We start from the raw sequence: 12,001 nt of genomic DNA, 5'->3' as shown, positions 1-12,001 counted from the left end.
AGCGTCTCCCAGCTCCAGTGTGTGAAGTGAAACCTGCCCGGTCTTCGAGGAAAATAGCTCATCACCACTGCATTCTGAAGCCAGGCTTGCAGCGTGCCTGATGGTTTCTCTGGCACATATTAATGGAGTTCACATACTGCTGAAGGAGGGGAAAAAACAAAAAACAAAAAACAAAAACAGAAAACATCAACCTTCACTAACAGCCTAAAACAAATCCATATTTACTGAAGGAGTCGGTTTGTCTCGGTTCTACGAGAACAAAGCATGTGATCCACGGAACGCTTGGCCAGGCGAGCCGGGGGAAGTGTGGAACAAGCCACGACTCTGAAAACATGCTTCCCGATTTTCATATTCATATTTTTAAAGATTGCCCTCCGCTAGTCGGCGTCTCCTCTGTAACTGGCTGAGGTTCAAGCCAAGAGCGAATCCTGGGTGAGAAGTTGATGCGGGGGAGGCCACGCCCACACCTGCCCACGCTGTGCCAGCAACACGACAGTTATCTGTCAATCAGCTGATTAAACGTGATGTCAGGACACTGGGTGAAGCCAGTCTCAGCCCACAAGGCATTTCACTGCCAGTTATACTGTGTATGACTATGTATGTGACAAATAAACTTCGAACTTTGAACAAGTGGGCGGAGCCAGATAAGACAGAATAGGAGGACGAGTTTTGCTAATATGAGGTGGACCACAGGGAGTTTCCAGAAGTTTCCAGCTTTACTCTGGTGTCTGAGTTCTCTCTGCCCCACAGTCGTCCAGTTCATCCTCATCTTTATTTTCTGCTTAAGGAATACTCAGCAATGGCCTCGTGCACATTAAGGGCGTTTTTCACACCTATAGTCCGTTTTCTCTGATCTGAATCAGTTAAGGAGATTGTAACTTTGGAGTGTTTTCCCCTTGGTTTGGTTTGCTTTCACAATAGGAAAAATCCAAGCTCACCAAAAGGCATCACAACAAACCACATGAGAACGTTCTCTCTTCTTATTGATCAGACCTGTCTGGGGCGGAAACAGGAACGTAAACACCGGAATATGGTCCTGGGCTCTGGGCAAGTGCATATTTCTTGGCAGTGTAACATGGAGCAATGGCAGAGATGGCATTTGTTCACAGAAGTAGTAATTATCTGGGCAATGCATGGAACTGTTTGGCTCAAACATGTAGAGTACACCCGGTAGCTGGGTCAGGTCCACAAACGAACAACTCCTGAGTTCAGTTGGGACCAGACTGAGACCACCTCCTCTCAAGGGTCTTGGTGCGGTTGTTTTGGTCCGCATCCAAACGTGATTACTGTTTTTACCCCTGCCCAAATGAATGACACCAAGGCGGAAAACAAACCGCACTCAGATTTAACCGGACTAAAAAGCACAGGTGCAAAAACACCCTAAATTAAGGCTCACCATCACACAAAACATTACCTTCTGAAGATCCTATTAACCACATTACACCGACACGATCAAAGACTAATCACACAAAAAGAAAAACATTTATTTGCCCGTGGAGGGAATGTCTGCTACCATCCCAGACTGAAATCGGCGTGGCGTGATGTTTAGCGGTAAGCTGGAGAGAGCCGCAGCGTGCAGGAGAGGTCGGGAAAAGAAGCGGTCTCTCCATCCACCTTGTAATCTAAATGCAAAGTTAACGAGGGCTCAGTAGAGACAGACATCAGGGAGGCTCTGCGGCGGATTTTAAAGGAAGCCGTTGTTCGCGACGCCCCAAATGTTAATGTCTCGGCTTACTGCCGGCCGCCAGGATGATGAAACCTTTTCGGCAAACTTTCAATCGCGTGCGTCCTGATTTTTTTCCATAAAGTAATTAAATAAATAAATTGAAAAAACCTCCACAAAACAAAAATGCACTACTATAAGTAAGGGCATCCTGAACACCAGTTCCAAACAAAACAAACAAAAGCAGGAGGAAAAACACCCCTGCGCGTCGTTCATCTCCATGAAACATTTTCAGAGCCGCATGATTGATGCTACAAAGTGATCAAATAGCCCTTTCTTGTGCCTGTGTGAAAGGCTGAGATGAATGCAGATGGGCTGGGGGGTGGGGGTGGGGGTGTCTTCATCTCCTCTCTAATCAGGGATCACCAGCGACTGAAATTTTCATATTGCTCCAGCTGAAGATAGTCTGCTGCAATGCAGTGCTGAAACCAGACACCCCTGTACCACTATTCTGTTTAATCCAAGAATCATTAAAACAGGATGCACACAACTTGCCTGTGCTTAAAAACACAGTTTATTGTATCAGAGCAATAAAAAACCCCATACACATGTAGGCCTCTTTAATCTTAACGACGTGATCATACCCCGTGGTGTAATATACTTGTCAATATTGATTTTTGGCTATTTATTGTTATAAATATAGCATAAAGGCTATATAAAGGCTAGAAAATCTTTAAAGCACCTCATAACATTTGAGATATATGTCGTATTTTACAAGAGAAATAATTCCACTGCTCAATCAATACCGACTATAGCATCTTTAAGGAGGAGCTCTACACAGAATCCTCTGACTGAAAAAATTATCATCTAGCTGTCTTATTTCTCTGTAAATTAGTTATTATTATATAAAACAATGAATCCTCAGCCAACATGGACTTGTGCAATGTAATAGCACAGGAAGTTTCCAAATGTTTCTAAAAGTCATTACATCAATTTTTGGAATCTCTTCAGATTGCTTTAAAAACATTCAACTATGTAAATGTTTGACCCACCGGAGATCTATTTAATCTGACTCTGTCACTGTGTCCTGACTTTAGAACCTGAGACTGATAATCTGTGAAAAAAAATGAGGCCCTTCTGGTTCCACATAGTCACTCTGATGCCATTTGCAAGGATCTACCATGCCCGAGTCAAAATGACCAATCAGAGGAAGGAGGAGTGTCTGACGAAGTGTCAATCACTGCTTGTGCATCTTCTCACCTTGTCAAGAGCAATCAGTGAGCAGCTCCTGGAGCTTTGCAAAAGCAACGGTGGATAAACAACTATCAATGAAAAAAATGTCAATGAAACAGCTGGCCATCCCTCCTTTGCCATCTTCCATGACAAAGACGAGTAAAAGAAAGAAAGAGACTGAGAGAAAACAAGAATAAACATTGCAGCTTTTCTGTGGTGGAAAGGGCTATGGGACATTAAAAGATTCAAAACCAATGCAGAGTTAGCCACATTTCCGCTTGACATGTTGCTAATTACTACATTCCTGATTGAATTTTATTTGATTTTCAAAATAAATGAAACACAAAGTAACACTCAGTAGCTTGTTTCCGATGCTAAAGCTACCTGTTAGTGTTGTTTTACTTGCATGTTGCTGAAAATGTCTTTGTGACCTGCCCAGGCAGTCGTACTGGTTTGGTGTTTCTCTGATCATTGATTTGTGCCTGTGCTCGTCTAGATGTTTACTGCTTATTTAAGACTATTCACATCAGTTTCTGTTATCAAACTTCTAAGCACTGTAATAAGCGTGTGCCAGTTGTTTTACTGAATATACTGCTGTAGGTTACCTTTCATATCTGAAAGATTCATTTCTGCTTGTTTGTTGGCCAACAATGTTGACATTTTACAAAGTGCACAGCAGCTTCCTCTGCAAGGCGGGGCTTTGGAGGCGGGGCTGGAGCACAGCAGAGGGGGAGTGGCCTGCAAGTTCCATTGTAATTTTCAAGTCCAGACTCTCTTCTCAATTCTACTGACTGCTGTACTATAGCTACTACCACAAAGTCTGGCTAGTTTGTCACTACTTGCTTGCACACCCGCCCACCTATCCGCCTTCCCGCCCCTCCATGTGAGTGTAAGTATGTTTGTGTGTGTGTGTGTGTGTGTGTGTGTGTATACACACACACGTCTATGGCTTTAGTATTACTGAAGGCAAAAACCATTGATTCAGTAAAAATAAAACATTTCAGATTTTGTATCCAGGCCAGCGCCTGTGTCGTGTCCATATCGCACTTTCCTGTCAGGCTGTGCGTGAGGAGGGCGTGGGAGGGCATTCCAGATCCGCCGTCGTACCAGAGCAGGAACAAGGAAGGCCGAAGTGCCGACGATGGCCCGCATGGCTCCCACAAGCACGGCTGCCGACCTTTCGAGGATTCCCGGGTGCCGCAGACAACTTCACAACAATCCCAGCATGCACTGCTCTGAGATCACCATGTGCTGCCAGCATTGTGGTAGCTGAGACTCTCCATCCACAGGATGTCACGTTAAACTCACCAAATCCATTGTTCTCCGAGTCTAACCAAATATAATCCAGTATAGACAGGAGGGTCTATGCATCTAACCATGATTAAAAAGCTATTACATTTTTTTTTTAACTGAATACCGTTAATCTGTTAACATTTTTTTTTTAATCGAGGTTCACCTCTTTAAAGGGGCATTATAACACATCTGATTGGTCAAGGCTGAAAGTGTGAATCTCTGTGTGGTGGGTGTGTAATTACTGCAATGTTACAGGCTTAGTGCTCTTGGACAGCTCGTCTTGTGCTGTTAAATCTGTTGGGTGGATTTATTACTACAAGTATAATCACCCATATTTATTTATCCCATTATGAAGCATAACTGCTGTCCAAATGGCGGATGGGAGTCTGTCTATGCAAGGGACGGCTCGGCAGTGCCAGATCATCGGCACGAACGCGTCAGAATTCTGCCTGGAGAAACGTTAGCCGAACGCATAGACAACGGAGCCGTGGGCATGACGCAAACCTTCCACGGGACCACATATGCTCAGGTGTGTTGGTTTGAATGTGACGGTCATAAATAAGCAGCACTTTCCGAACATTTCGCGCTTCTGTGACGCAACAGCACGCTCAGGAGAACCATCGCATTACTGGTCGGTGCTTTTCCGGCCGCCATATATCCATGTTCCACCTCTCGGATAATTATCGAGTCCTCAAGTAGGAACCGGGAGCGCCGAAATGACAAACTGCGCTGAGCGCTTCATGCAAAAAACACTGCTGTGCGTGAACACGTGAACGCTTGTCGTCAGCGCTTTCCCGTGACTACTTCTCCATCCCTTTAGGTTGGAGCACAGCTCAGATTTAGTAGTGCGACTCCACCAATCATGGCCAGATCAGGCCATAACATGTTGTGTCGTGGTATTTTAAGATATTCAGTGATGTGATCTTTCCTGTTCCTGCCTAGTTTAAACATAATTAACACCAGCTAACACTTCTGTCTGTCCAAGTGAGCTTTTTGAGATCATCTGGACTGTATTCCACTGCAAATTCCCTTCATCAGTGCGATCAGACTTGGACGGGTGTAGCTCTTTAGTGAGCTCGCATGTTCTTGCACACGGCCTGTTTGTGCTCAGTCACCAAGGCCCAACTTCACAAACTATAAATTTACATTTACGGCATTTAACAGACGCTCTTATCCAGAGCGACTTACAAAAGTGCTTTGTCATTTACTCATAGAATATATCCTAGTACAGTATAGTAGGTTAGAATTAAACATACCAATGAACTAGAATACTGTAGAATACAGGGATAGCTAGAATGCTGATACGTAGAAATGCAAAATACATAAGGTCTATCTTAAACAATGATAAGTGCTATAAACAATAAGTGCTAGAGTTTCTTCAACAAACAATACCCTACAATAAGTATTAATTTAATCAGTCAATATGGGAGCAGTGTCAGTTGTCCTTTAAATATTCTGCAAATAGATGGGTCTTCATTCTGCGTTTGAAGACTGCAAGGGACTCTGCTGTCCAGACAGCAAATAGGAGTTCATTCCACCATCTTGGAGCCAGGACAGAAAATAGTCTCCATGCTTGTCGTCCATGAGACCTGAAGCAAGGTATTTCAAGGTATTCCGTACCTCGAGCTTTGACCATTAACCTCATGTATGGAGTGGCTGGTCCATTTTTGGCTTTGTAGGCAAGCATCAAGGTTTTAAATCTGTTGCATGCAGCTACAGGGAGCCAATGAAGGGAGCGCACCAGTGGAGTGACGTGTGAGCTTCAGAAGATTGAAGACCATTCGTGCTGCTGCATTCTGGACAAAACAGGGCGAGAGGATTTCCACAGACATAGCCAACTCGTCAATGACCTGTATTGGCAGTATTTAGGCCCTTTTGATAATTTTTAATTAATACTTTAATTAATACTTCATAATACTTATCACACTGAAATTTATAGATGACAAGCATTCATTTTTTTAGGTACCATAGTGCTAATACAGCGGATGATACCGTGTTCGATTTTCCACAGGGCAGCCGGCCCTTCAACTTCCTAATCACCACGTTTAGTTAGAGCACGTGGGTGTCAGCAGAGACGCTCCCAGCTTCTGGACACTGTCCCTTTTCATCCACCTGCGAAAGCTGCCAGCGATGCAAAAGGGCAGCGTTAGCCGACGAGGGGGCGAGACGGAAAACATAAAAGCAAACCCACGCGAAGGGTGCGCTGCATAATTCATGTGCAGCTCCTTTTAGAAATGGCAGATTCATCAGGACCAGGGCACCTGACAGAAGAGCTGCCGTCTCCCTTCACCTTGGCCCCGCGCGGCACCCTTTGGGCCCTCCATCGTGCGCCCACGATGCACTGCAGGAACAGGCCATCGCCGATCCACCGGGGGCAGATTTATCGTGACAAGTGCGGCCATTAACGGTGTTTTATTTTCCTGCCAGTCCAGGTCTGCTGAGTGGCTGCGTGCTTACGGAGCTCCATCAGAATTCCATAAGGACCGGGCCAGTTCTGACATTTGGAGCGAAGGCTTCTAGTTCTGACATTAAGTCCATGCCGCAGCGAGGGGGGGTTGTGCCATTTTAAAAAGTCAATACTCATATTTTCCATTCTTAGTCTTTGAAGAGAGAGCAAGATCATAGCAGCAGGTTTCAGCAACAACACGGGGTCTGATGCACCCGGGTGTCTAGCATCCGTCCTGACGCGTCAAATCCCTGCGGTCCCTTGGGCAGGCAACAAAGACGGCAAACAGCAGCCTGGAGCGCTTAGAAAACGACTTCCGCAAGTGTGGACGGCGGAGTGCTTCCTCCGTGTCTTTGTGAGCGGGCAGTGGCGCGACACCTGGCCACCGCTGCCCTCTGCCTCCCTCTTCTCCACTTCTCCGGCGCCTCTTCGTCCGCTCCCGGCACTCTTTCATCCTGCTCTGGAAGTCTCATCCTCCCCGTCGTCGCGCTTCGGGGCCTCTTATCAAAGCACGCCGTCCGCGACCCCACCGACTCCGCGCTCGCCGCAAACACAATAGAGTATTTTTCTTTGTCGCCATATGCGCACAATCGACTGATCCCAACGCAGACAGGGGGGGGTTTGGAACCAACGCTTCGGAGCGTAACAACCAACAGCTGCTGCACTTTCTTTATTCCAATTTCTCTGCAATCATAGCGTGCAGCCGGCGCGGCCATGGTCTTCAGACGCACGATGATGAGATGTCAGGGTGAAGGGCAGATGGGTCGGCTTAAAAACCATCTCCGTGCACCTCCTGCAAGGCCTTTAAAGGCACTCCGGTGTTTGCATTCTGCTGAGGTTTAACACTCCTACCCACTCCAGCTCAAGATGCAAATTCGAAAATATATAACGCGGAATCTTCGGTAGCGTGTCAAACTTTCATGCATGGAGGTTACGGTGGTTTAAGAAGGATCAGGAAACAGACAATAGTGGGACTGCCATTTGTATGTAGGATGCAATTTTGCTAGCATGTTCATTTATACCCGTATAAACTTTTACAAAAACTGAACTGCCAGTACACTTCTACAAGCTTCCACAGGCTTAGTGTTGCTTAACACCTAAAAATCAAGAAAATCTGACATATAATAAAGGGCCATGCACCGCCAACACATAATAAGGTTTAGAGGATTGAGTCGGGTGTAGAACTAAGGAAGGATAGGGAGCGGGGCCCGATACTCACTGGATGGGCAGGACCAGGGTGCTGGGCTGTACTTTGGGTCTCCTCTTTGCTGAAGCTCCGATCTGATTGGCTGAGCGCTTGAGTGACTGCTGGTTTAGGAGGCTGGAGGCTAGGCCTGCATGGTACTGCAACTGAAGAAGCAAGGAGAACGGATTCAGCATGGATTCACACGGCTAAACAAAAGGCTTTCCGTCGGACCTTTGTGTTTAAAGTGAAGAGCCTCGGTGCGCCCTGGGAGGCTGCTTACAGAGGAATTCACACACGGAGAAGACACAAAGGGAGACGCCCCCAAAACCCACAATGCATGATGGACGAAAGAAGAAGTGTGGAACGGTTCTTTCAATGTCAATAACAACGTATTTCTGATGTACTTTGAGTACTTTTGTAACCTATGCCATGTGACCTATACTCTAGCCCGATGGAAGCTGACAAAGGCTGAGATGAAAAACAGAGCCAAAAAGCCATTGTGGTTAACAGCTGCTGAAAGGTAACAGGTGTGAGCGGGACCTCATCGGAAGACTGAGGTCACTGGTCTTACGTTTCTTATGTCTCTTATGTCTCTCTACGGCTGCGACGAGACGGAGGGAGACGGTCAGGGACTGCCTGAAGGGCTTTAAAAATGCGGAAAGTGTAACGAGAGTACCACGATTCCAGCATTTCACAAACACTCTTCCAAAAGCTTTCCAAAAGATTACTGGAAAAAAAAAAAGAAAAAAAGAAAAAAGAACGATCAAGCCAGTGCAAACTAATTGGGGTTTAAATGAATGTGTCCCAGAAGCAACTGTCACAAAACCAATCAGATCCTCTGGGAGGAGGGACAGTTGGTTGCACATAATACCTCGTCACCCCTCCTCCCGCCCCAGTCCTTTCATACGTTGGCGCTCTCTCTCTCTCTCTCTCTCTCTCTCTCTCTCTCTCTCTCTCTCTCTCTCTCTCTCTCTCTCTCTCTCCCCCTCCCTCCCTCTCTCTCTCTCTCTCTCCAGCAGCCCAGGCCAACCGTGGTGTCTCCGGCTTCGGTGTCGAGCCGGCTCGCCGAGGCCTGTGGGTTGCGTTCCTATTCGAGCGATGAAGCGGTGTGAAAACCTCTCCGCTAGCTGGAACGCGCAGGTGTACCGCCGCGTCACCGTGCTGACAGGAGCGCTTCCGACGGAGGTGACGGGCTCGGGACGCCGACCATCTGTCGCCTCCGTCTCCGCCCACCACGCAGATCATGTTTACTGTAACCGGCCGTGAGACGCCAGCCACGGAGGTTAGGAGGATGGGGGACGGGTTTGCGCCCGAATATATGTTGCCAACGTGGGCAACTGAAACTAAGGAATGGCAAAACAGCTGCTGAGGGGAGAAATCTTAGTTAATCAAACACTGGGGACATGCGGACGGAAGGCAGTAGCAGGGGGAGCAGTAAAAGTTCAGGGACACGGCAGGCGTCGAGCGGCTCGCGGGAGACGTTTTGATCACATTCCGCAATGCCGCGCTCTCCACGGTTGCCCAATCTCCTGCTTAGGGATTCGTCGCCGCATTCCTCTACACACACTATTCAATTAGAAGTCACGTGGACCCGGCAAGCTCATTAATCGCTATTAAAATATTCCTCCTATTGAGCTAATTAGCCCCGTTCGGTGTCTGCCGAGTGGCGTTCCGCACGACGGAAGCAGATGGTGGAGCGCTCCCCTGGTTAATTTGGCTGACCAAAGCAGCTGTGTTAACGGGGAATTATTTTAATTAACTGGATCCCATTTTAGGGACTAATGAGACTAGTTTGTAAGGCCTGGGTCCTGTGGATCTGCCAGCTTCCGGGCGCTGAGGCAGGCAGTGCTGTGCAAAAGAAATAAAAATATGAATGTATATCTGCGTAAATGACTAAATAAATGTGCGCATAAAAATACGCATATGTAAACATAGAGGAACGGCACAAGGTGACAATGTGGCTTAGATGTCAAGTCCCGGCATGTGCGATTTGCTGCTTGTTAAATCTCCACACTTGCGCGCTTTTTCAAATAAGAACTCCTTCCCTATGCACTGGTTAGTCACTTCAACACTTGCGAGGGGGATGAAATAAAATGAGAATTTACATCTTGTATTGAGCAGCTTGCCACAACCTAGAAATTTCTCTCAGAATCATCTCGCTTGAAAGTAGTGTGGCGATGCAACAGCGCACAGAGACGCGGTGGGGCGTCTCGCTAGCTTGTTTCTGCTTGTGTGGCGCTTGGCACGTGTCCCTATTCTCCCGCTATCTGCGTCATTCATTTAGCGCCGGGTCGCTTTTACCCCATTCGGAGCCCGTGGCCAAACCCTCGAATCCGGCTCTTCCCGGCTGAACCAGCTCCTCCTGGCGGGCCGCACCATGCCCCGACCCGTTGTCTTGGCTCATGGGGAAAACATCTGCCTGAGCTTGGAGAGGAGAACAGCTCAGAGAAAGGCAGCAGAAGCAGGAGAGCAGAATTGGATACTGGGATATGGAGTGGATGAGCGAGAGAGAAATGGGACGACTAACCGGAGGTAGATTGCAGAGGATGATGAATGTTTGAGGAGTCAGAGAACAGAGTGAGTTAACAAGAGAAGGTGAGAAGACGAAGGAAAAACAAATGGCGTGAGGAAAAAGAGAAAGACGAAGAGACACATTAGCAGAGAGGAAGGAGAGAACAGAAAGAGAAAGCAGACAAGTTCGAGCGCGTGTGTGCGAGAGCGAGAAAGGACAGGCCAGGGCGGAAAGCATGAGAAACTGGGCAACGGTGTGAACAGCTAGAAAATCAACCCAAGTGCGAGGCAAGGGGGCGCACCAGAGCAAGCCGAGGACACTCGGGCCAAACGCTGCCTGACCACCTGCCCCAACCCTCCCACACACACCCACCTATCGCAAGGACCTTTTTAACACCCAAACCAGAAGATGCACAACACTGACTGGGTATGGTAAAACTGGAGGCAACTACTGAAAACACCTCACAACCTCTGAGGTTTGTGTTACTACAGCGGCGAAGGGGGAACGTCCTGGCAGTGTGTGCTTCAGTCTGGAGCTCGCACGCTCTAAACACACGCACAACTTCTGTGTCCTTCTGAGACGCTGCAGGTCGGTTGTAGGTTGACCACATAAACAGATCCAGAGGGGGCTCGGGACGACACTCCCGCACCGACACCACGGTCTGCCGTTTTCACATCTGTGGCTGATTGCGTGCTCACGTCAAAACCGATATCTATTCAAAGGAGCATCGCATGCAGGAGCCGAAAAGCACCTAACGCATACTAAGTGAACCGGAGAAATAACTCCCTTTCAGCATTTAGTAGTTGTAATTCAGTGCACAGAAACACTAAAATTACTGCTCATTTCTTTACCTCAAATACCCTTAAAAATAATATAGCCTTGAGGGGAAACTGGCTCCATTTGTACAAAAAAAACCAACCCCCATTTGATTCTGGTTTCTTTTGAAAGGTGTCTCGCACAGATTAATGAAAACAATTAGCCAGTACACATGTTAAAGTAGAATGCTTACTGGTTTAAGGAGCGCATGACCACTTCTGGCCAAAGCAGCGAGTTACAGAGTTTAAGAGGAGCCTGGGTCACGTCTGTTCGAGCGAGCAGAAACCTTATACAAGACGATGAGCAGGTTAGAGTTCTATCAACCCATGTAACATACAGAAGTCTGAAACCAGGCTGGATTAGGGCCGTTTGTGGCGCTATGAAAAAAAAAAGAAGTCAGGAACCCTTAAAATGGGGATTTTATATAGCGATGCAATTTAAAAAATGGCAGCACAGTGAGGAGTCAGGAATGAAACAATAAGGCAATATGGCTACAATAATGCTAACATGACAGAAAAACAAATGAACTGCATCGGTCTAAACTGGATTGTAGCCTCGCAGATGAGCTCTAAAAAAGACTTTTGCTCGACCACTTCTGCAACACATGGTTAATTTCGCAGTTTTATATCTCATTAGTTCGTGCTTGTACAGTGTGCATAACCCGCTCTCAAATATCCTTGGAGGTGCCATCGTCTAATGCATTTTGCTATGTTAAAAAAAAGAACCTAATATTAAATAAACTTGACATTTCAGTGCTATCGAGCTCATGAAATGGGGTTGAAGTAAATGCCAAAAACTTTCAAACTTTTTAAAAAACCCGTTTATGCGAGGCTGGCTGTGTGCATGGGGGCC

General features: G+C 46.9%; 1 protein-coding gene across 1 annotated transcript in view; it reads right to left on the bottom strand.

Annotated features, from left to right (window-relative positions):
- The window catches only part of med27 (mediator complex subunit 27), a 44,599-nt gene that overhangs the window by 23,674 nt on the left and 8,924 nt on the right, over positions 1-12,001 (bottom strand). The window contains exon 3 of the mRNA XM_027010009.2: positions 7,855-7,985. Coding sequence (XP_026865810.1) covers positions 7,855-7,985 — 131 coding nt within the window. The remainder of the gene's footprint in view (positions 1-7,854; positions 7,986-12,001) is intronic.

The sequence above is a fragment of the Electrophorus electricus genome, chromosome 23, assembly GCF_013358815.1.
Source record: "Electrophorus electricus isolate fEleEle1 chromosome 23, fEleEle1.pri, whole genome shotgun sequence".
In the NCBI taxonomy this organism is placed as follows: domain Eukaryota; kingdom Metazoa; phylum Chordata; class Actinopteri; order Gymnotiformes; family Gymnotidae; genus Electrophorus; species Electrophorus electricus.
This window is presented reverse-complemented; position numbering and strand designations above follow the sequence as displayed.